General features: G+C 39.9%; 3 protein-coding genes across 3 annotated transcripts; 2 read left to right on the top strand and 1 right to left on the bottom strand.

The window, feature by feature from the left end:
• Window positions 1-986: 986 nt before the first annotated feature.
• Window positions 987-13910, top strand: LOC135629765 (cyclase-associated protein 1-like). Its single transcript, XM_065137654.1, has 10 exons — window positions 987-1314; window positions 2084-2252; window positions 2346-2410; window positions 10188-10506; window positions 10604-10751; window positions 10897-11006; window positions 11114-11169; window positions 11273-11329; window positions 11873-12016; window positions 13544-13910. The coding sequence occupies exons 1-10, from the start codon at window positions 1039-1041 to the stop codon at window positions 13628-13630; spliced, it is 1431 nt and encodes a 476-aa protein (XP_064993726.1). The 5' UTR covers window positions 987-1038; the 3' UTR covers window positions 13631-13910.
• Window positions 13911-14348: 438 nt separating this feature from the next.
• Window positions 14349-18133, top strand: LOC135628543 (protein LIKE COV 1-like). Its single transcript, XM_065135278.1, has 6 exons — window positions 14349-14686; window positions 15976-16028; window positions 16912-17021; window positions 17221-17388; window positions 17459-17683; window positions 17768-18133. Exons 1-6 carry the CDS (start codon window positions 14525-14527, stop codon window positions 17887-17889), a joined length of 840 nt encoding a protein of 279 aa, XP_064991350.1. The 5' UTR covers window positions 14349-14524; the 3' UTR covers window positions 17890-18133.
• A 1642-nt stretch (window positions 18134-19775) lies between these two features.
• Window positions 19776-21153, bottom strand: LOC103999625 (homeobox-leucine zipper protein HOX19-like). Its single transcript, XM_018826512.2, has 3 exons — window positions 20443-21153; window positions 20263-20342; window positions 19776-20162 (listed from the first exon to the last, which is right to left on the bottom strand). Exons 1-3 carry the CDS (start codon window positions 20917-20919, stop codon window positions 19880-19882), a joined length of 840 nt encoding a protein of 279 aa, XP_018682057.2. The 5' UTR covers window positions 20920-21153; the 3' UTR covers window positions 19776-19879.
• Between the last annotated feature and the right edge of the window lie 3629 nt (window positions 21154-24782).

Here is a 24782-nt window from a genome sequence, read left to right as displayed (position 1 = left end):
GTAATGCTCACTGGGATGGTAAGTATTTTTTTTTTATTTCTTAATCTAATATCTTTGTATAATAAAAATCCAAGTAAGAGGATTTTTTTTTTTTGCGAGGGAAAGATTAAAAAAATAAAATTTTATTATTCTTTAAACACTCTATGTAGGTTTTGATAAGAAAATGAATGTTTTGAAAATGCAGAGTGAAAAGACAACAAAAAAAAAAATTATTTAGAGGTTATGTTAGAGGATTTATAAGAAATTTTATGCTTGGAGTTGGAACTTATAGTTTCTTAATGTTAATAATTATTTACAGTCAAACCATATGAACATTAATGAATGTTTTAATAGATTATTTATAATAATTATTTAAAATATTGATATGGGGCCTCTTTTCTTTTATTTCCCGGAAAGACGATTATCTATCTAAAGAGTCAACAGCTTTACAACACACCAAAGAATGGCGAATTAGTGATATCACAGCCTTTATACCCACCTTTCGCCAGCTAAATTTACTGCATTATTGGCTTACAAAATTTATTTTTTTAGATAATGATCGATTAGGATGCTATAGTTAGGAAAAGAAATGAACTTCATATGTTTTCAGAAATATTATATATTTATATTAATAATTACTAAGAGAGAAAAAAAAAATTAAATGTTTTATTTTCGTAAATACGTAAATCAAAATATAATTTTAAAAAATATTAGGACTAGAATACTAAAAATAACTAATTACATATATAATTTATAATTAGCTTCAACTAGAGTTAATATTAGATGGAGATTTTGCTAATTTAGAGGAATGCACGAGAAAATTATTTTAAACATATAAAAAAAATTGCAGCGAACGTGTCTTCCATCACGGAAGAGATGATTAGTTTAAATTAAAATAATAGTATTAAGAAAAATCCTTCTTTAATCCTTTCGGCGAGAAGACAATGACAGCACAGCCACAGTGGGAAAAAGCAGTTTCAATGTAGAGTGTATATAACCGCAACAGCCCGCCACCGCCGCTTTCGTTTCGTGGTCGGTCCAACCCTAGTCCAAGGCGGCATGGAGAAGGAGATCGTGGCTAGGTTGGAAGCGGCGGTGGCGCGGCTGGAGGCTCTCGCGGCCGCCGGATCGCTTGCGGCTCCGGCCGGCGTCCCCGACGCTGCCCTCGCCGTGGACCCCGCCGTCGTCGCCTTCGATGAGCTGGTGGAGAGGTCCCTCGGCCGTCTCTCCGCCGCGGCCGACAAAATCGGGGGAAAGGTCCAGGAGGCCACCAAGATCCTGGCGGAGGCCTTCGCGGTGCTCAAGGAGCTCCTCGTCAAGGCCAAACAGTGCCAGGTTCGTCGCATCTGATCGGATCTCCTCGCTTCCTTCTTTTGGTTACAGGAATGTTGAACCTTCGCTGGTGGGCTGGGTGATTCTCTTATTAATTCCTTTGTTTGGTTAGTTTTCTTGTGACCAGGAAGGATGTTCCTCTAGATCTGATTGTCATCAGGAGCCATTATCAAGGAATCCTAGCACTTTCGAAGCTCTTTTTCTTACCTTTTAATCGTAGAGCAGTCAGATTTATAACCTGAAGTATACATTTGTCTGATGTATTTTGTCACTCTGAATCATCAAGTTGATCCAACATAATCTTAACGTGTTATTTTTCTAAATTGAGTCACTTATTGAAAATGAAAACCTCATTGAGTATGATATAATGTCTTAAGAAATGGTTGACTTGCAATTAATGAGATTGATATACCTGCATCATTTGGCATTGGCTGTGGAAAATTATGAATTCCAGCCAAAATGATTCTGTCTTGAGAAAACATCGTGCTCGTCCACATCTTCTAGCTTAGAACAAGATTATTTGTGATGATACATGTGCATGCAATAAAAATAATGAAAACTTAATTTTAGATTCTTTGGGAAATTCTGATCTCTGCTCAGTTCTGTTGGTGAGCTTTCATATTTGGATTTTTTAACTTTTAGTTTACATGATCTTCTTCTTTCTTTATTGTTTATTTTGGTAAAATAGCTCTGGTTCCCAAATATGGAGACTGGTATAGCTATCTGGTTGCCTGGAGGGCATAGTGTGATCAGCACTTTTTTCCATTGGCAGAAACCTGACCTTGCTGGTTTACAAGAGTTCCTAAAACCACTGAACGAAGTGATCCTTAAAGCAAGTGCCTTGACAGAAGGAAGGCGTTCTGAATTTTTCAACCATTTGAAGACGGTTGCTGATGGTCTTACGGCTTTGGCGTGGGTAGCTTACTCAGGAAAAGATTGTGGTCAGTATTCTACCAACTTTTATAGTTATTTTCTTGTTTCCCTCTGGTTGCATTGTCGAGAAATTCTTACCTTTATATCTTGCATCTTTCCAGGCATGAATATGCCAACTTCACATGTGGAAGAATGTTGGCAGATGGCTGAGTTCTATAACAACAAGGTATGCCAAGTGTAGCAAGGCTCTGCAACTATAGGAGAAGTACATCGAATGAGTTTGCATGTGATATTTTTTTTCTTTACATTTTTTGCTGCTTGAATATGTATTTATTTATTTGAAGAATTATCGTTGTGGGTTCAACAACTTTATTGGACAATTTTTTGCATTCTACTGTTGTATTAGAACCTGCTTTGCCTTTGCTGTTGTTTGCAGGCTCCATTGTGCTATTGTTTTTCATGCATCTTATTCTACTTTTCACCCCTGATATATCATATATGCTTGCAGTATAGTATGACCTACTTTCTTCTTTAGCTTACCAATATTCATTGTGTTGTATTCTTCCGTGTTGGTGATAAATAGTAATAGCTGCAATCAAACTCATTGTTTGAATATAGTACTACTACCCAAGTATTCATTGATAAGACCCTAAGTCTTATCGTCGAAGAAAGGGGAGAAATGGGGATGATAATGATCGCTTCGAGGGGATCGGCCTCCTTGATCGCTTCGAGGGGATCGGCCCTCCTTGATCGCTTCGAGGGGATCGGCCTCCTAGGATTTGTCAAAAGACAGAATAGTATTTTTCATAGATTACTAAAAAAAAACAGTTACATCCCTATTTATAGAGTTCCACCCAGAGTCCATCAGGACTTGAACTCTAATAATAAATAAATATTAAATAAACCTCTACTTGACTCTAACTGAACCAAACCGACTCAATAAACAAATGGACTAAACAGACTTAATAAACATTATTCAAAAGCTCAGAAAAAGGGTCCTAACAGTTCCTCCCTCTTCAAATCAGCCTTGTCCTCAAGGCTGAGCAGCATCAATCTCGGGGAGGTTCTCTTTCAGCACTTTAGCCATAGACTATCTGCAACGCATCACAACCCGTTGATCAAGTAAGTATGGTCTCCACTTTTTGACAGTATAAGCAATAGGTCGATCTTTCAGTGTAGTAATCGTTGCAAGAAATTCCTGGCCTTTGCTATCATAAGTTAAAATCCATCCATCAGCTTCGAATATATCACAGCCTTCAATGTGGTGGGCTAATTGGGCTGTAACTTTCCTGTCCATAAAATTATTAGTGCTATCTGTATCAATCAAAATAGTGACAGGTTGATGCTTCAAAGTTCCTCCGATTTTCATAGTTTGTGGGTTAGTGTAGCCAGCCAATGCATGCACTGTATGTGTGATGGCTTTAATATTTTCATCGGTTTTCATACCTTTATGATCGGAGTCCAACTCTTTTACTTCTGGTTCCTCTCTAATTGGCTCAATCATCAGAAGTTGCCCTTGTTTACATCGGTGCTCCATACTCCAATTTTCATCATAGTACAAATCCCTTGCTGATCTTTCCTTGCTAATTTTTTTCTCATATAGATTTGCAAATGAGATCGCAGCTATCATAGTGCGAGGTTGACGAGCCTTAACTTCACACCGGATCTCTGGAATAAGCCCTTCAATAAATGTATCCAGAAGTTGTCGGTCTGACCAATCTCTAGCTTGATTTGATAATTTTTCAAACCTACTCTGATATTCTAACACTGTAGAAGTCTGACGAATTTTGGCAAGCTGGCAATCAACATTCTCATATTCGGATGGGCCAAGGCGAACAAGAAGTCCTCTTTTGAACTGCTCCCACGAAGGAACTCCGTGGAAAGTTTCATACCAATCGTACCACTGGAGTGTATCTCCCTTGAGCTGGATTGAGGCCACTTCTACCTTGGATTCTTCTGGGGTTCTGTGAAAACGGAAAAAATTTTCTGCCTTAGAGATCCAATTGGTTGAATCTCCATCTTTCCATCTTGGAAATTTCATCTTCATGTATGAGTAATTTGTGTCACAATGTTGGGGCCATTTTCCTATATTTTCAGATCTGTGCAACGTAGAACTTGAGCCCCCATTTTGTTGAAATTTGCTGAGACTCTCCAGTAGGCTCTTTTTGAAATCATTAAGTGTTTCTTGTAGTCGATTCTCAATTCTGATTTCCAATGCTTCCATTTGTGCTTTCACCGAGTTATCAGTGGCCATTGCGTAAGACTGCAAATCTGTAATCTCAACTCCTGTTTTTGGTGTCGGGTCAAGGGCATCAACACTATCGATGCGAAGTTGCCGAGGAGGTGGACGCCAAGGGCAGTGTTGCGGTCGCTGCGTTGAGGAAGAGTAGCTACCCTGTGTTTGTGTCACTGCGTGAGATGAGAGCACCAAGGCTGAAAGGCGACGGTTGCGACTGTTGTGACCCAAGGAAGCAATCGCCGAGCAACCGTGTGAGGCTGCGGTGATGGCAACCGACAACTGCAGCAGCGGAGGCAGAACAAGAGGGAGGTGGCGTTGAAGCGGTCGGGGTTGAGGTTGCAGTGGTGGCAACCGGTGGCTGCGGCAATCATGCAGAGCAAGGGGGGCTGCAGCAACGGTGCAGATCGAGGGGGTTGAGGTGAAGGCTGCGGTGGCTAGCAGCAGCAGTCGTTGCTGGCCGGAGCACAGCGGCGGCGGTGGAGAAGGAGGCAGCGAGGGTCATGGCAGGCTGGGCGGCGAGCGGCGTCGTTGCTGGCTGGGCAGCAGTGGCGACGGTGGTGGCAACCGGCGTTCGCAGCAGCAAGGGGATCCACGACTGCGGCAGCAAGGGGACCCGCGACTGCGATGGTGGTAACTGCCCTGTTTCGGTCACCACCGATGTAGAGCAAGGGGAAGCAGCGGCTGGGAAGCGAGCTGGAGTAGCGGCTGGGAGGCGAGCGGCGGTCGTCGCACGGGGGAGCAGCGGCTGGAAGGCGACGGCGACGGCGCTCGAGGCGACGACGGCGGCTGGAAACAAGGGCAGCAGATGTGAGTTGCCGTGATAGCCCTGTTTCGATTACAAAAGATGCAAAGCAAGGATGATCGGCTGCTGGGAGGCGTGCGGCGGTCGTCGCACGATGGCTGGCAGCGGTGGTGGGTTTCCTCTGTTTCTGCAACCGCTGCAAGGAGGGGTTGCGACAATGCGACCCGGGGGGGGCGCGGCACGATGGCGAACTAGGGCAGCGTCGCCGACGGTAGAAGCGGCGATGGGGTGGTCCGCTGGCTGGGATCGGCGCCGGCAGTCCTTCTCGCTTGAGTGAGATGGGGAAGCGAGGAGGAGAGGTCGATGGCCGGGTGGGGGCAGCGGCGGCGGCGGTGGCTGCTGGCTGGGCGACAGCGGCGGCAGTGGTGATCCCTCAGCCGGGAAGCAGCGGCGGCGGTTGGGCTGGCTGGAAGCAGGGGTCCGGCAGGGGAAGCAGTGGTGGCTGCGGCTTCTTCTTCTTCTTTCTTTCTTCTTTCCCCTTTTTTTTTTTTTTTGTTTTTAACGAAGATGAAGATAACGGCAGCAAGGGGGCAGCGACGGTGGTGGAGAAGAGGCAACGGTGGTCGTTGACCAAGACGCAGATGTTCCTTCTCAGTTGAGAGGATCGGCGTTCGTGGCTGTCGGCTTCACCCTTCCTCACACAATTTTTTTTTTTTTTTTGATAGCTACGGCAACATTGCAGCAAGAACGCCAAGGATCGCCGCTCTGATACCAAATGATAAGACCCTAAAGTCTTATCGTAGGCTCTGATACCAAATGATAAGACCCTAAGTCTTGTCGTCGAAGAAAGGGGAGAAATGGGGATGATAATGATCGCTTCGAGGGGATCGGCCTCCTTGATCGCTTCGAGGGGATCGGCCTCTTTGATCGCTTCGAGGGGATCGACCCTCCTTGATCACTTCGAGGGGATCGGCCTCCTAGGGTTTGTCAAAAGACAGAATAGTATTTTTCATAGATTACTGAAAAGAAGCAGTTACATCCCTATTTATAGAGTTCCACCCAGAGTCCATCAGGACTTGAACTCTAATAATAAATAAATATTAAATAAACCTCTACTTGACTCTAACTGAACCAAACCGACTCAATAAACAAATGGACTAAACATACTCAATAAACATTATTCAAAAGCTCAGAAAAAGGGTCCTAACATTCATGCCCATGGATTGTTTTTGTAGTGGATCAAATGTTGCCTATTGTCAAATTAGACATTGCCTACTGGAGTTATTGACCATAACATTTTAGCCTACAAAATATAATTTGGTTTAGATGTGTGTTCGTTAATTGTGTGACATAGATTGTATAATCTATCCTGCTCCAAAATTGAAGCTAAGAATTGCTTTGTCAGACACTCTTGTTTGTTATGTACATGTCAACCATATTGATGCATGGTGTATCTGCCTTTCTGCTTTTAACAATTAACATAATAATCATATAGTGATGATCCACTTTTATCTTGGTTCATCTTGATTTAGGGATGAACCAAGATAAACAATAGTGAGTTTCCTCAATTTCAAGGTATCATATTTCAGCATTTGTCAAGGTCGATAGTTGCTATCAACAACCATTATTATACCTTTGTTGAAGCTTAGGCAACATTGCTTGCTTATAAAAGTTTGTGGTTCAAAAGTTGGAATTCATGTATAAACCTTTCTTATTGATGAATAGGTTAGAAAATCATCTGATTTTTGTTCATATTGGAATTAATGACACCATAAATGACATCGTGATCCTGATCTGAGTCTAATGCTTCTAATATGTTGGAGCAAGGATTTTAGTACCACACTATACCAAGTATTTGTTGGCCAGTGAACTGATATAGTATGTTGGTATGAGATGGTGTACCTCAGCCATTAAGAAACCAAGTAAATAAACTGGACTGGTGGTTCGCATCCCTGTTCATGCTCGTACTGATACATATCAGCTAATATGTACCCGTTGAGTGACACTTTGTTCGTTGTGAGAAACATTTTAGAAAAATTTTCTCTAAACAGGATTAACATCTTGTATCATCGTGTTTTCAACCAATAGAGTATAATCATTATAAGTCAATAGTCAAATTCCATAAGGTGTAGATTGCTTATCCTAGTCTACAGATCACTTGGCATTTGCTTGACTGTTCAATCTCACAATCAACTAGCAAGGAGCATTTTACTGGGTGTGGATTGTCTAAGAAGGATGAACTTCGATTGGATCCATTGATTCATCAATTGTGCAATCTGGGGTGATATGACTTGGATTGGCTTGTTGTTCCAGGATAATATGACTGATCTAGGTTGATTCGAATGTTAGTGTATTGCTTGGACGAGAAGTTCCCTTCAATTCACTTCTTTTGGCCTCAAGGTTTTCATTTGAATGTAAGCTGCATCTTTCAACAATTACTTATAGAATTGTTATGTTTTGGTGTTAATACTTAATTAAAACATTATCATATTAGTGGTACTTGTTTTTCAATTTATCATCTATGAAAATAGTACATCTTATGCATGTTTGATTGTTTTTGTAATTTTCCTCTTTTCCTAGTGCTGTGACTGTCATACTTGTCGTTAATCACATGGATGGAATCAAGGTTTTTAATTTTGCATTGTACCAATGTACCGAGCTTTGCTCGGTATGGTATGACATACCGAGCGGTACGCTGGGGCGTATCGCTCGGTATATGTATTTTTATATACATATGTTTATATACATTTGTATATAAAAATATGTTTATATATGTATATTTACTCATAAACATATGTATTTTTATATGCATATGTTTATGAGTAATAATTACTATAAAAATTGTTTATAAAAAATCCCCTTTCCATCTCGAGAGACGGAAAGGGGGTGATGGCGAAGCAAGCGAGGATGCGATGCATCACCTCCATCCCCAGCTCAAACTCATCCCTTAGGAGGCACTCCGCAATGCTCCCATGGTAGCCAGATCTGGCGGGAATCTAGCCCAGGGCAAGCTCATCTCCCGCTCCCCCGTCGCTGTCGCCCTCAACGACTGTGAGGAAAGAGACCAAGATGATGATGAGAGCGAGAAGAGGAAGCAACAATCCTACCTGGGCCAGGATCCCTTCCTTCGTCGTCGATCACGACCTCCCCAACCACAGCGGCCATGATCCCTCCGCCCCCTATTATGTTTCACTCGACGGAGCGAGGACCCGCCCCCTACAGTGTTCCGCTCGACGAAGCGAGGACCTACCCCCTACCGCGTTCCGCCCGACGGAGTGCTTCATGTCCCTCCACGTCCAACTCTCTTCTTCGTCTTGCCTTCTCCATCCAATGAGCGTCGTAGCCTCATCTTCCTCGCCATCGTGCTCCTCATTCTGTCCGCCAGCTGATACCGCCCGATAGCGGGCGGTACAATTCAAAATTTAAAACCTTGGATGGAACCACAAAGAAGTAATTTCTTTCAGTAAATCAGTAGATTCCATCTATAGGAATGCCAAGTTCCAAGTCAATATGAACTTTTTTCTTCTGCATTTTTCATTAATTTTCTTAATAGGTAAGTTTTTTTCTATAGTTGATCATCCATGAAACTACTCCTTTCAAATTACATGTCTATCCTTGTCTAATGAACTCTTGATCTATCATGACTTTTTTCTTTCTTTTCTGTTTTTTACATTTCTTTTTGTTCAATCCCTTCTATTGGTCCTTTTTGTGTTTCAAGATGTGTGCTCCCTTTGTATTATATATTTATGGAGAAAGGTTGGTGTTGGGGATTTACGATTTTTTTTCATGTTCAAATAATTGGTAGCTATATATGTTGGTCAACTCTGTGTCAATATGTCATGACAGGATGTGGACTCCATTTATAGTGAGCACATGAACCAATTTATGCAGGCACTACATGATGTAAACACATTCAAATGGTGTTGTGTGAGTGCTTATTATCTACTAAATATAAAATTAACTTTTATAGGACAATTATTGTGCAGAAGGTTCTCTCTTTATCCAGAATGTCAGGTGGATTAGGCATGTGATAGGACAATCAATAGTGTTTTTTTGGTTGCATTTTGGCAAGTTATGGGCTGTGCCAATTGCGAACAAGACAGGAAAATCATCAAATTTGATTGGCCTGTCCAACTTAGACTAAGCATAACAGAAGATCAAGAAAAATTCTTATAAGCATAATGAATTATAAGTTAATGGTGGATTTTGCTGGTGGGCAAAGTATTCATACAAGTTGACCTCAAACAATTAGGAATCTGAAGCTTGCATTGACATCCTATAGTTAACAAATCATCTATTTTACTTGTATAGACTTTTTATAACTGAATGCAGCACATCATGTCTTGGCTCATCCTTATCTCCATTCTTGTAGTTCTTTTAATTTTCTCTTATTCGTTAACTAGAGGTGTCAATTATGCTGTGGATATTGGCACCCACGAGGACCTGCCTCTAATGGAGTATTGAGGAGGGGTGTTTTTTTATTACCTACATGGTTATGGGGATAGGTAAAGTACTCCCCATTCATCCTCGTACCCATCCTCACCTATGTATATTATTATGTTATATATAATATATATATTTATTAATTATATATATATATATATATATATATATATATATATATATGAGAATTGAACTCAATACCTATAACTCCAACATTCTAGCATTAATAATAAATACATAGAAACAATATCACCCACAGGTTCCTCGTCCCAGTCCCCATCCCATCTTGGGGAATGGGATGACGATGGGGGATGAGACAGAGACTAGGATGGGGATGGGGGAAGCACTCCCTGCCCTTGCTCTGCCCTGTTGACAATCCTATCTTTGACTGAGTGCACCAGAAGGTTAACAAAAACAGGAAGAATAATTGTCAATTACTGCAAACTTCTACATGGATGTTTATAATTGTTTTGCAATCTCTTCTCCAATATGGTGGTACTCCACATGATTACCAAGTAATTTGTGTTTAATTTGCCCTATGTTGTAAAGAGAAGGTAACTTCCAGCATTCCAAATCCAGATTCTTGTGGAGTACAGAAATAAAGATGCAAACCATGTAGAGTGGGCTAAAGCTTTGAAGGAGTTGTACCTGCCTAGCTTGCGGTCCTACGTCAAAAGCTTTTATCCACTAGGTCTCACTTGGGGCTCTGCTGGTAGTGCAGTTGTTTGTTCATCAGCATCTGCTCCTTCTGTGGCAAAAGATCCCCCATCACAGGCTCCTGTTCCTCCGCCTCCTCCCTCAGCATCACTTTTTACCTCTGAAGCTGCATCATCACGACCCAAGGAAGGAATCTCTGCTGTTTTTCAAGAGATCGGCTCCAGCAAATCTGTAACTGCAGGCACATAATGCATATTTATAGAAAAGAAATGACTGAACCTATAATTTTTCCTTTTTCCTTTTCAAAGTTTGACATAATACAATTTTCTGTATGAAAGGTTTAAGGAAAGTCACTGATGATATGAAGACCAAGAACCGAGCTGATAGAAGTAGTGTTGTTGCTGTCACAGAGAAAGGTTCTCGTGCCAATTCATTTTCCTTCCGTAAAGAAGGGCCCCCCAAGTTGGAGCTTCAAATGGGTCGCAAGTGAGGACATTTTTAATTTTTCTTCCATGAGGAATATGTTACTATTGTGCTTCTAGAGCTTCCTTTTACTTTGCTTACTAGATTAGGTCTTGCATTTCTTCAATATATTCTTCCTCAATTAATCTATAATTTTATTTGCTTTTAGATGGGCTGTTGAAAATCAGATTAGCAAGAAGAACCTGGTTATTGATGACTGTGATTCTAAGCAGACTGTATATGCATATGGGTGCAAGGACTCTGTTTTACAAGTCAAAGGTATTTCTGATCAAGAATTTGGGTTCTATTGATAAAATGGAATCTTTTACCATTTAGTATGAACCCTTCTCAAGAATATCAATTCTCTTTATGTGCATGTTATGCAGGAAAAGTAAACAACATAACTGTTGATAAATGCACCAAGATGGGTATCGTCTTTATGGTTAGTGTCAAAATATGTGTATTCTAGGCTAACAAAAGAAGGAAGGTTTTGTCTTGCATAATCATTTGTAAAATAACAATTCCTCTTCATTTTTTGTGTTTAGGATGTTGTAGCAGCCTGTGAAATTGTGAATTGCAATGGTGTTGAAGTGCAATGTCAGGTATCGGTCCATATCTCATAAATTTCAGAAAAATATTATTTCATTTTTTGCAAGAGCCACTAAGGACACAGAACTTCTTATCAGAAAGCTTTCTAATTGATCAGCTGAGGTGTTCAGTTAGTTTTCTTAGTTCTATTTCACTTACATCAGCATCTTAAAACTGAATCTAGGACGTGTTTTTATCCTTGTTTTCTGTAAAGCATGTCCATAGTTTGAGACAAGGAAAATCTCTGTTATTTCCAATCACTTTCTCGCTTACAAAATATTTTTTATGACTGAATCTTGCAGAAAATTCCTTCTTTGTTTCTCCTGGAGACAAAAAAGAAAATGTAACTCAGTACTTCTTTTATGTCATTCAAGCCACCAAATACTATTGGCTATTACCTTCTTACTGGAGATATGCAACTTGACAGTCTTGTTTAAACTTTCTATATATCTGCAGCGCTGTTGTTTGTTGCTATAATGGTCTTGAAGAAGGTCCTTATTCTTGTAAAGTGTGTTGCTATAATGGTTATTACTTCAATTATTCCCATTTATGTGCAGGGTTCAGCACCGACAATATCAGTTGACAATACATCTGGCTGCCAATTGTACCTTAGCAAAGATTCATTGGGGGCTTCAATAACCACAGCTAAATCAAGTGAAATCAATGTAATGGTTCCTGGGGCTGGCCCTGAGAGTGACTGGGTAAGACTTTTATTCTAATGCATTATTCTTTTCTTCCATATTTTGGTGATAAGACATGTTGTTTTGGGTCTTCTCAACCAACCTCAAACATACTTGATTACATCTTCGGGCTTCAGCTATTGTTATTTTTTGACTTTGGGAATTAATATTGCAGTTATCTGATATTAGTGTTTACACATATCCAACAGATATCTGCTTTTAGTCTTTTGTAATAATTGATTAGCCTTCGATTAGAATCAAGATGTTTGAAAACTTCTGGTAATATGCTGTTTTTTAATAGGTGATAGTCTTACCTTTTCTTCACCGATTAATCATCGCATTTGCTATGATTTATAGTTTAAATTTTAACAAAATGAAATAAATTATATGTTCAAGGTGATTTCTAATTATTCTGATCATGGCATTTACTAATTAGTCTGATCAAGCTTAACTGGATGGACACTGGATGATGGAAAACAAGGTGACTGCCTGACCAATAATTTTTGTTCACGAAGTTATACATTGTGGGTTAAGCAATTTAGTCTTCTTTTAGCTTATGTCATAACTTGATTGAAGTCTTGAACTTCAGGTGAATCCTTTATGCAAAAACAGTCATAAGATTTCAAGAACCATTAATTTGGCGAAGGCAATATAAGGCTTTAGTGGCATGTCACAGCCTAAAACTTCTTGCTAAAAAATTGAAGATCTAGGGTTGCCTGAAGCTGTGCATTTGCATCAGGAACAATCAAATCATTCCCCGCTTCAGTACTTAATCGGCAGCCTTAGGGGGCTTTCTTCCCAAACACAGCAACAACTGAGTTTTAGTCTTACGATTCTTAGTTGAAACTTCCTGTTAAAATTTAGTTCCCTCCCATCACGATCAAAGTTTTGCTAAGCTTTCTTTGGTTCGTTAACAACTTCCTGCACATGAGGTTGATGGGATAAGGAAGCCTCAAATGGAAGACCGAGAGGCCCACAAAATAATCTTTTTGGTTGGAAATTCTTTGTGCCATCTTGCTATTATTAATTGTCATTGGTGCACTTCACAGGACTAGTCTTTAACTTATCATCGTAAATCATCCCAAAGTGACCACTCTGGAAACTGTGTAGTGTCCTTCCCTGTCTAAGGAAATGGCACTGCTCTCATCTCAAATTGAGCATTAGAGATGGCACAAGAATTGGTTACCATTCATAGAGAAGCAGAAGTTTTCACACAGCATTTGTTAACCATGGTAAATGTTCAAACTATCAATTGCACGGATGATGGTCATTTTGAGTTGTAGGATATCTTATGATGCATGCTTGCTTTTCTTTTGAGACTCAATCCTGATTTGCATCAATATGTGGTAAGACAAACAATTTAAACTTTACCAAACCCCTCTTAGCATCAAGTACTCCTGATTTGCATGCATAAAGTATTCCTGTCAAGAGACATGACTGATTGCTTAAATATTTAAGTTCTGCAGTTCAAAAAATTCGCTGGGAACCAAGGAATAAATACAAAATTATAATTTGGATTATTCTAACTAAATCTATCAATATTTGTAGGTGGAACATGCATTGCCCCAGCAGTTCGTCCACACTTTCAAGAACAGCCAGTTCACAACATCAGCGGTTTCACACTCTGGTGGTTAGTAGCCATGTTAATCACCATATTCCCCCATGATAAATACATATAGCCATAGTATTGGATTGGAAGGAACGATGAAGCGAAGAGCCACTCGAATGTTCTTTTGTGTGTTGATTGCTGCATGTGAACTCGTAAATTTGGATTCTGTTAAAATGTATTATTCTTGTAACGGTTTCTTTTCTTATTTCTTTGTTTTGTGTCCTAAAATTAATTTTACATGGCCCTTTTTGTACCAACTATGTTTACCAAAGGCTTAGTATCCTCCTTTGTTGCTTGTGTTTGCTACTTCGATCTGTGCAGTGAGATTCAATTTATTACAAATAACATTAGTTTTGAAGGTTTCCTCGCAATGAAGTATATATCTGTCCAGTTAAACGCCAAGCTCTGCTTGTTTGCATGGAAACGATAACATGTAATGTCTAATATCCAATGGGTATTTAATAATTTGGTACCAAATCCGTCTTGGAAAATAATCGATTCGGATTTAAACGATTTCAATATGTCTGAGGATGAACAATATTAAATTTAAATTTAATTCAAAATTCAAATTCAAGAAAAAATATCTTCTAAAATCGAGTAAGAAATATCTGAGTTCAATTTAAGCGGATTAAATAGTCCGGAGGAACGTAAACGAAAGACAAAACAAATTCCATTTATTACCAGCCCAAAATTTTCATCTGAGCCTACGTCATTAATTGCAATTGAAATGGAGGAATTGACCATGTCCGGAGGAGATCTACCGTCTCACTCAACCCAGATCCGACATTGCCGTGGCTGGTCCACGTTTAACTGTACCAGAAGAACACGGCCAACGAGAGGCAAGGAGTCGTTAAGGCGGTTATCCAGACGCGGGAAGTCGGAAGCGCGACGCAGAGACAGCACGCCGCGAAGCGAAATCCATGGCCGCCGCCGTCGTCGCCCGCGAGAGGGACGGCGACAGGGAGCTCCTCATCCCCGTCGGCGATACGGCCCTGGAGTTCCACCACCTCAAGGATGGCGCACCCCCGGCCGCGATCTCCTCTCCTCCGCCTGCCTCCCACCACACGCCCACCGGCATCGAGGTTTCGGTCCTTCATCTCCTCCTCTTGCAGTGGGGCCTCGTCCCCTTTTTTGTGTATAAATCTTTGTGTTTGGAGTTTGTTTCATATTTAATGAGCTTTTCAATTTCCAACATGAATGAATCATGTTCTACTAGGCTTATAGAGAGAGAGAGAGAGAGAGAGAGAGAGAGAGAGAGAGAGAGAGGTGGTCATGTTTCAGGAACCTATTCTTCTGTCATCTTAATTTGTTAATCTTGTAACATTATGTTTGATTGCCCTATTTTTTCAGCACCAAATGAGACTATTATTTATCAAATCTAAACCTAAAAAAGTTTGATCACTGTCAAACTATTATGGGTAATCAGTGAAATTTTTTCCCCCCTTTTTCTTGTAATATTTGTTCAATACTTTTTTCATTTTTTTAAGGATTTTACACATATGGTTCTTAGAATATGAGTAAAATGAAGGTCAGAGCATAAACGAATCGAAGAACTGATAGATGGAGAGTCTTGAAGAATACGTGGCCTTACAGTTACAACAGGACCATTATCTTTCCTCTTCCTAAGATTTGACTCTGATTCTTGAATTAACCATGATTAGAAAGATTATTCTCCCAAAGATCGATCCATATTTTGTTTCTCAATCATATCGATTTAGTATCATAGACTCAGCGATGACTAGATAACAGAAAGCAATTAGGTGTAGTGGGCCTTGTTATTAGAAACTAAAGATATCCGATTAATTTGGTGATGCTCAACTTTGGATTTTTGGCTAATATGTTGAATCATGAACATAACAAAAACTTAAGGATCATAATCTATCAACGCTAACTTGCTTGTTAGGGCTGTGTTCCTGCTTTACTACTGCATGTCTCAGCATCAAGCAATTTCAGATATGGTTAAATTTCGTGGATTAAGCCATGATCCACGTAGAAGCAAAATTCTATATCAAATACTTGTGATGGAGAGCAAAAAGCATGAGTAGGCTGCTTACTGATTTGCAATATGCATTCTGTTTTCTTCCTAACATAATCTATTCCTAAATAAAATTATTGAGTAATAGTTAATTTTCTGTTTTAAAAAAAACATAATCTTTTCCTTATGTTTATTGTTTGGGTTTATTCTGTCAGATTATTGCTGATATTAACCTACAATAAATATTACAAACATGGTAAACATTGTTGGACTACTTAATAACATAGATCAAAATGCATGAGAAGGCTACCTGTTTCACAATATGCCTTCTTTTTTCTTGCTACCATACTCTTCTACATTAAGAAGCTTCCTGACCATTTATTGCAATTTTGCTAGGCACTTTCTAAAGTCATTCGCAGCTGGGCTTCCAAAACGTTCATGACTGGTTGGTAAGTGCTAACTGCTCAACACTGCAACAATTGGTTGATGAAACTGTTGTAAACAGCATGAAATGGTCTCCTGCAATCTTAATATACTTGCGATTGGTCTTTAGTTTACTTCTCATGCTTTCCCTTTTTTTTTCTTTTTTTTTTGTGGAGTTATAGTTACAAGCCCTTGGATACGCCGTGTCAAATCGTATTTTGCCGCTAGTGAAATTCTTGTTTTTCATACATTTTGTGTTAATTAAATTCTTTATACAATTTCTGGAGCTGAAAATTATATTATCTCATTTACATGGAAAATAGGCAAATCTTGCTTCTCAGACCAATGATTCATCTGTTAGTGATAGCCGTATGCAGTATATCAGTAGCTTGCTCGTTCTTCTGTTTAGTTACCATTTCAGCAACTATACCTTTGTGCGTAATTGTCACATATAAAATACCTAATGATTTATGTTTTCTGCATTACTGGTTGAAGTGTGTCTCAGCAGACCTATCATTGGTTGCACTTTTGTTTAATGCCTTTAAATCTAGTTCATCAAGCTTTCCTTTCTATGTTTGAACCAAACATGATGATGTTCTTGAGATTATTGCTAATGATCAATATCAAATAATGATTCCTGGTACATATTTTGAATTGACTTCAAGCTTGGGCCACATTTCTATTTTAATTTTACGGACCCTGAATTTATTACACTTTGATCCACCTTCCTGTGTCTGGCTTTAAGTTAATTTTGGCCTTATTCACATTATTCCAAATGCGTGAGAAAAAAAAGGTTGATAAACTACATAATGTTCCAACTTACTAAGTTAGAACAAAGATCACGGTATGAATTTTCATAAGATACATAGTCAACATAATAGTATCATGATGCATTTACCTGTTTTGCAGTGTAATTCTCCTTCCAATTGCCATCACCTTTTACACTACCTGGTGGTTCTTTAGTTTTGTGGATGGATTCTTTTCACCTATATATGCTCATCTTGGAATTAATGTTTTCGGTACGCATTTTCTACACTAAGTAGTTGGTAGAGGCACTGCTTTATTTCATCGCAAACTGGTCTCTGTTTATCTCTTCAGCAATCTTTCACATTAGCAAGATTAAGTAGCAAAATCTCTCTTTTTTTTTTTATCTTCAACAAAATCTAAATAATATCCTGTTTATTACATGAACACCATCTGATACGCATCAATTTGTAGGTTTAGGATTTATCACCTCAATCACCTTCATCTTTCTTGTTGGAATGTTCATGTCGTCATGGTTGGGAACTTCTCTACTTGGCCTTGGTGAGTGGTTCATCAAGAAAATGCCACTTGTGCGCCACATCTACTCCGCATCGAAACAAATAAGTGGAGCAATTTCTCCAGGTTACACATGCGAGTTACTTGTGTGTGCTCCATAGCAAAGCAGTGAAGCTAAGCGTATGGTATGCTGCAGATCAGAGCTCCCGAGCTTTCAAGGAGGTGGTCATTCTAAGGCATCCACGCATCGGTGAATACGCAATTGGCTTCATTACATCGACTGTGATTCTTCAAGGAAGCAGTGGAGACGAGGAGCTCTCTTGTGTGTACGTGCCAACCAATAACCTCTACCTTGGCGACATCTTTTTCTTCAACTCAATGGATGTAATCAGACCAAACTTGTCTGTACGCGAAGGGATCGGTAAGCGCAAAAGTAGAATTTATGCATCAAAATTAAGACTTGATCAAGTGAGTTTGTGATCTCTTTTGATGCTTGGTGTTGCAGAGATTGTTCTTTCAGGTGGCATGTCGATTCCTCCTGTATTATCTACTCGTAAAGTGAAGGATACTCTTGAAGAAGAAGTGAGGATTCTGCAAAACCCAAAATTGCTGAGTGTGAAGGATTAAAGATTTTTGTTGCAAGTAGCTGTTGTCAATGTGAATTCCACAATGAATCGAAACTACAGTTTCCAAAAGCATGTTCTCGAGGCATATGGAGTAAGGAATTACAATCTATGTTATGAACTTATGCTGTGCAACAATGCAAGCATTATTTTTTCTGAATGAATTGTTGTGTAGCTTTGATGATCATATTCGGTGGCAACAGAATTTTTGTGCCAAGAAATAGAAGATTTGGATGGATTAACTGTCACTAGAGTTCGATAACACTAATTTTAAGTTTTGGTACAAAATCAAATCTCTCATTCTCTATATCTTTGGTGATAGTATTTACGGATGATCCTAGCCATTGATTCTGTAAATTTCGCACCGATGAGATTAGTGCCACTTAACGACAACCGCATGATTGATCGCTATGATCATTAAAACAACATAGGTTGGTTGTACAAATCTCAAGGCAATTATTCATCTGATTTGTGAAAGAGTAAGTCACTTAGGACAATTATTCCTATTATGATGCATCCAATGAATTATCTTTATAATGAACAGAACTAAAAATATTATTATGAGATTTTTTTTATTTCATTGAAATTAATAGATGTCAACCAAAAGTAATTGATGTCAACACCAAAAGATACTTTGGCTGACCTGATGCAGGTGGAGGTCAAGCAAATCCATGTCACGCTGTACAAGAAGTCAAACATAATTAATGAGAGTCCATCGTTCCGTTGGGTGGCATGAAATATTAGCAAATCTTTGACATCCATCAGATTTTTTTTTTGGACATACATCAGAATATTTTTGCATAGTTGGTCAATAATATTAATGTCGTGATCGATCATCGACATGAATTCTTCATGCGTGTCTCGTAATGAAGACAAGATTGGATAATATCATTACAGGATATTATCATGAAAAATAATGAAAGTTGGCTCTTGTTGTTATCATGCCTAATCTTTGTTGCAAATATACATGAGCATTATCTGATGAATAATGTCAAAGATTAATGGAAAATAAAGCATTCAGAGCTCAGTAAATACATATTAGAATACATGGTTGGACCCTCCATCATTTTGTTTACAGCGTGAGATAATTATTCTATTGCTAGCTAGCCTTTGAAATATATCTGAATCTATTCTAATAACATAAAATTAATTAACAACATGATATTAATTAATCATAGTAATTGTTTTTACTAACATGTTTGGTAGAAACAAGATATATTGCCAAAAAAAAAAAGAAGAAGCATTATTCATGAATTTTTTTCATTTGAGATGAATTGATTGCTATATATGAAGAGAGAGAGAGAGAGAGAGAGAGAGTGTGTGTTATAAGGCATGAAAAGAATTATAGATGTGAAAACAAGTCTTCAGATAATTGGGTCAAACCAATCTTGCTTTGGCCAAACCTATGTGAACCTCATGTCGTGGGACCCATTGGGCAAGTCTAGCGAAGTCATCACATGGGTGTGTGTGACCCACCACTGGCCTCCAAATTCCACCATTCATGGGCGAAGGAAGGCCAATCCAAGAATGTGGATCCACCCATCATTCCTTCCTTCTTCCACACTCCTTCCTCTTCAGCACTGATCAACAGACACGATCACATGAGCTTTCCCCATCACTACCCATACACAACCCGATACATACATCATGCTTCTTCTGTCCTATCCATACATGGCAAGCTAAAAGTTCTTCCCATGACTAGTTCATGCCCAAACAACTCATCTTACATCACAAAGAAAGAAGCATTGATGAAGACTTCCATTGTTTGATCTAACAACAGATGAATAGAAGAGATGCAGATATGTTTCTTCGATACAGCTCATGAATCAAGCACTCCAATCACAACAATAACATTCCCGAATGCGTGTAGATCTTTGTACCTCAAGAAGCTATCGGAATCCTCCCTTCTTTTATGATTGATTTGAGATATAGTTTAAGCAAATCATATGAAAGATGCTTCCCCAGCTCCCTGTAAAAATGGAGAGGCTGTGGGTTCAGCATGCAGCTGAATGAGAAAAAGGATTCAAGCAGTGACCGGGTTTTGGTGCTTTGGAACTGTCTTTGGCGTCGCCGCCGCCGCCGCTGATCCTCTGGCAGGATGGGCACATCGTGAGGGGCGCGGCCGCCGACGGGAGCTGCATGTGGAGCAGTGGCTGCGCGAATTTGAGAGCCTTGAGCTCCTGCAGCTCCTTCTGTAGCCTCTGGTTCTCGTTGGTCAGCGCCTCGTAGCACTTCTTAAGGAACTCACAGTCGACCTCGGTCTGCTTCAGCTTCGTCCTACAGTCGAAAACAGGAACAATAGAGAGTCGATTGTTCTTCCGAGGATAGAGTAAGATGAAGGTGAAGAATAGATTTGCATGGAGCACTCGTGACACACCTTGCTCTCCTGTTCTGGAACCACACTTCCACTTGCCGGGGCCGCAGATTCAAATCCTTGGCCAACGCTTGCTTTTGTTTCTGATGGCCAAAGGAGGAGGAGGAAGAAGAAAAAGAAGAACCTAAGAGACTGACAGAAACAAGAGTCCGAATTCCATGTAGGGTTTATGAAGGAACTCACCGGATTTAGGGTAGTATGCTCCTTGAATCTGTCCTCCAACAGAGCGGACTGCTCTCTCGTGAGCCTAAGCTTCTTCCTGCCGCTGCTGTTCTCCTCCTCATCGCTACCACGAGATGAAACTCTCTCCACCTCCGCTCCCACATCATCCTCCTCCTCCTCCTTCTTCTTCTTCTTCTTCTTCTTCTTCTTCGGGATCGCTACGTACGCAGCAGAGGAGAACGAGGAGGCTGCGCTACGAGAAGACGATAGCTGCGCTGGCCTATCAGCTTCAGCCTTTTGCATGGTCCGGCCACCACCGGAGGGATCATCGGAGAGGCTCAAGCTGAGGGACGGCTCGTCAGGGAACAGGTTCGTGCAAGGCGAGCAACGTCCTCGTTGCCGACGACGACAGTCATCGGCCGATGCTGTGCTCGCAGGACCGATGCCTAGCCCAAGAGAAAGGTCAGTATCAAATGTATCATGAGGATCCATGTCCATCCAAGCTTGGCTCTCTACCCTTTCAGCTGCCTCTTCTTTGTGCTGCTACAGAGAGAAGAATAAGGAAATGAACTGGAAACGGAGCTCGAGAGGGCACTATTAAGCAAAACATCCTTTTATGGGGGCATTTCTAACTGCAGTGGAACTGTAGTCAAATGTGACGAGCCAACGCCCTGCCACCAAAGGAAAAGGCCGACCAATGACCAACTCCTAGGTTAAGGAAGGCGAGGGGTGAGAGATGACCGCTCGGGTCAAGACTGGGAGTAGAAGGATACATGACATCATATTACCTCTCTCTGTTTCTCTCTTCTCTTTGCCATATTTTCCTCTTTCTTAGCGTTCTTGATATGGCTTCACCAAACAGTAATCCATATTGCAGAGTTTGCTTTCACAGCAAGTATGGGATCTCAACAACTTGTCGATGCACATCTCAACTGGTGGGAGCAGCACTTGGACGATGATTTAACAGTAGTACTTGATGTGATGTCAACTTTGCTTGGTGTTCATGTTGCAGATCTTTCCCATGTGTCAACGGAGGGGGTCCAACCCCCTTGAAAACCACACATGAGCTGTCGGTTCTCTGCATGGAGAGTGGTTGCACAGGTTGCAACATCACACCATGGGTAGATGTCGGACGGATAGAGTTAATATATAGTTACGGATGAGGAACTATGATCACCCAACAAGCCAGTGAGTGATCGACCTCTGAGGTTGATTCTTACTCTACCTGGCCGACCGTGGGGCTTTTCTGGTCATTCATGGCAGTGAGCATCTCGGATCACCGTCATGGGAGCATGCAAAGGCATGCATTGACTCCGACGCTACCGGACAAATCCACATCCAAGGATATGATCGGAGAATGTACGCCAACTTATTCAACCGCAAGGAACGTGAAAGCTGCTCGCCAACAAAATCTAGTCGCGTAAGATCGTAGAAAATGGTTTTGCCGGTGGAGGAAGTCACCGCCGCCGACGGCATGCGTGTCGCACCGAGGCATGACCGCCAATCACTCGATTCCATGCGAAGATGATAAGGGCTCGATCCGTGTCATCTCTCCACCACTCTTTCTGCAACCACAGCCGACCATGTTGTCCGCAAACCGTAATGAATGCAAAGCTTGTCTTCTTGTCCCTCTAACATTAGCCATCGTCACACACTGAACCAAACATAGGAAAAGATGACAAGTCGGGAGCTTATTATGATCCTGTGCTGATGAAGCAAAGGATGGACAGAGTCGGAAAGTGCTCTCGTTGCATCCACCAGAGCACTACTACTAAAGCAGTTCTACACTCTCTTCGCTGCTCTCTACTAGACTTTTTGTAGTTGGAAATGATGCTAAACGGTGAAGGTAAGAGTCGAAGTCCGGCAAGTAAACTCACCAAGCAGGAGCATAAAAGCATGATTCTGATTACATGCAAAATGAGTCGTAATCTGCTGACGAATAATTTCTTATCATAACATACAACAAGATGAAAAGAAATGTTTGTATTGCGCATACGTGATGACCACTTAAAGGGAGTCGACAAAAGAGAAGACATCTCATTCTTCTTCAAAGGTAAAGGTAATGTTGGTGTCATGCTTCACTTTCTTACCCTCTATCCGATGGTTGACCTTTCGAAGCGCTAAAATATCATATAAACATTTGTCCTTTCGAATAAAGGTTGACAAATCAGAATGAATATAATAATTCCATTCTTCTTTAATTTCTTTCCTTTCCTTTCCTTTGCGGCCCAGCAATAAGCTTGCAATGTCAAAAGATACAAAAAGGACTAATGGATGGAGCAATCAAATCGAGAATGGTAACCTTCTTGTGCATAATGTTCAATTGAAACCTTCTTGTGCATAAAATTAGGTCTGATCCCCCCACCTATTTATTTGCAAGATATCATCTTTTTCTAGTGCCAAACTCAGAGAGGACCACAATTGGTGGTGTGAATGTGACAATTGTGGATTCTATCTTGACATGGGATTCAAATCATTTCCCATCACCATCAACATCCTCAAATATATGGTGGAACCTTTTGTGCCCCTCCATGTATTCTATTTTGTGACTAGCATCTGAACTACCCCTCAATTCTCACTTAGTGACCTCAGTTCATAAGAAACACATATCCTAATGGTGTCTTATTTTATAATAATAATAATAATAATAATAATAATAATAATGATTTTTGATAAGCTAAGAAGAATAGGGAGTTGAGATTTATCTTGATTAAAATGAGATAGTAATTTAATTCTATTTTCCTCTATAGCTACGAAGAGATCGAACCCTCAACCTACTTAAATGTCTCATCCGTCGAAATGTTTCCTATTAGATGAAATCTATAAGAAAAAAAGGATTTCTTGTTTGGAGGATAACCTTAAGTTGTTTTCTTTTATATAAGTGATGGGTTGAAAATTTGAAATTAGAAACAAGGTGAATATTCCTATGAGCTTTTACCCTCCTTTTAGTTCATAGCCAATTTAGCTTTTGCTTATAATATATTATGATTGGAAAATTTAGATCCAGTATTAAAACTCTCAATTCGTATGCATCGTTCTACTTCTGAAATAGATTGCACAAGTAATAACTCACACATCATAAAACATGTAGTAGGAGCTATTGCATTCCTATCCACTAAACTAAACCCATAGCTTCATGATCAAACTTTTGGACCACACTTGAGCAGTCGAAGGCTTGTCCTCACCTTCTGGACAATGTTTTCTGACATGCAATTTGTCATTACGTACTGTGAATTTATCATCATCCTCGGTGTTGTAACATCAAATATGTTATCTTTGTTTTTTGGTGACATGCTATCGATGATATTGTTCTAAAGGAAAAATAAGACGAAACCAATAGTGAAGTAAAGAAAACTGTAGTTTGTGATTGATAATTGATCAGATATGGCCAAATCAGAAGTTAATGACAACAGTTTTGCATTGATGATGAGATGGTCCCAATGCCAATACATTTCAACTGTCCTTATGATTAGATCTATGCTGACTTTTGTAGTTTAATCTGCATGATGTGCACTATGTTTAGCTTGAAAGGAACATCATGTTGTGTTAAACAGTCGACATCATGGTTCGCCTACCAATGATGAGGCTGCTAGGTGGAGAGTAGAGTTGCTCTTGAAGAAAAATTTGTACTCATGACTTGAATGTCAAAGGTTCTATCCAATGAACAAAATGATATAATCATTGAGGTGACTGATTTTGATTTCACCATATACATAAATGATTTTTTCTGACATTTTGGATCTTGTCCTAGAAAATATCTTCTTCTTCTTTGTGGATGGGGACATCGTTCATGGTCATCACTTGGGCATCCAAGTCAATGGAAAGAGACTCCGGAAAATATTCTTCACCTTAAAAGTGTTAAATCTAGATATTATTGTTTAAGGTAGTTCACATGAAGTCCATGCAATTTATCATCATCTTCTTCGAGTGATTCATGTCCTAATTCAGTGATGTGATTGCTATTTGTTCCTATGCATCATTAATAGTCTTGGTTGATCATCATACATGACCATCAGAAAATCTGACTTCTCTTCTTCAACGTGTAACTCATCATGAGCAACTCGGAAATCGAAAGATGAGACACTCATCCCACAGCATAATTAATTGGCTAGAGATGAGATGAAATGCTCATCACAATCTGCTTGAACCAATTACCCATAGTTTTTGCCATGTTAGAGTATTCATTTTTCATGGATCTCTCGTCGCATCTTTTGGAAATTTCCATGGATCTCTGGGCACAAATTTGCCTTCAAACAGGAACACATCCTGCATATATCAGTTCACTTCTGCCTCGATTCCTTGCATCTGCAGTAGCATACCAAAGCTCCATTGATAATGTAAGCAATCGCATCAAAAGAGGA

This window comes from Musa acuminata, chromosome BXJ3-1 (genome assembly GCF_036884655.1).
Source record: "Musa acuminata AAA Group cultivar baxijiao chromosome BXJ3-1, Cavendish_Baxijiao_AAA, whole genome shotgun sequence".
In the NCBI taxonomy this organism is placed as follows: domain Eukaryota; kingdom Viridiplantae; phylum Streptophyta; class Magnoliopsida; order Zingiberales; family Musaceae; genus Musa; species Musa acuminata.
The sequence above is the reverse complement of the archived record's forward strand: the minus strand, read 5'-3'. Positions and strand labels throughout refer to the sequence as shown.

Bases quoted from the DNA above. Each gene is read 5' to 3' on its own strand.
- LOC135629765 (XM_065137654.1), top strand. From the start codon at position 1,039: ATGGAGAAGGAGATCGTGGCTAGGTTGGAAGCGGCGGTGGCGCGGCTG. The intron at 2,411-10,187 runs GTATGCCAAGTG...TTCCAAATCCAG, and splicing joins CTGAGTTCTATAACAACAAG to ATTCTTGTGGAGTACAGAAA. The intron at 11,170-11,272 runs GTTAGTGTCAAA...TTTTGTGTTTAG, and splicing joins AGATGGGTATCGTCTTTATG to GATGTTGTAGCAGCCTGTGA.
- LOC135628543 (XM_065135278.1), top strand. From the start codon at position 14,525: ATGGCCGCCGCCGTCGTCGCCCGCGAGAGGGACGGCGACAGGGAGCTC. The intron at 17,389-17,458 runs GTTACACATGCG...GGTATGCTGCAG, and splicing joins AAGTGGAGCAATTTCTCCAG to ATCAGAGCTCCCGAGCTTTC. The intron at 17,684-17,767 runs GTAAGCGCAAAA...TTGGTGTTGCAG, and splicing joins GTCTGTACGCGAAGGGATCG to AGATTGTTCTTTCAGGTGGC.
- LOC103999625 (XM_018826512.2), bottom strand. From the start codon at position 20,919: ATGGACATGGATCCTCATGATACATTTGATACTGACCTTTCTCTTGGG. The intron at 20,343-20,442 runs GTGAGTTCCTTC...TTTGGCCATCAG, and splicing joins AGCATACTACCCTAAATCCG to AAACAAAAGCAAGCGTTGGC. The intron at 20,163-20,262 runs GTGTGTCACGAG...TTTCGACTGTAG, and splicing joins TTCCAGAACAGGAGAGCAAG to GACGAAGCTGAAGCAGACCG.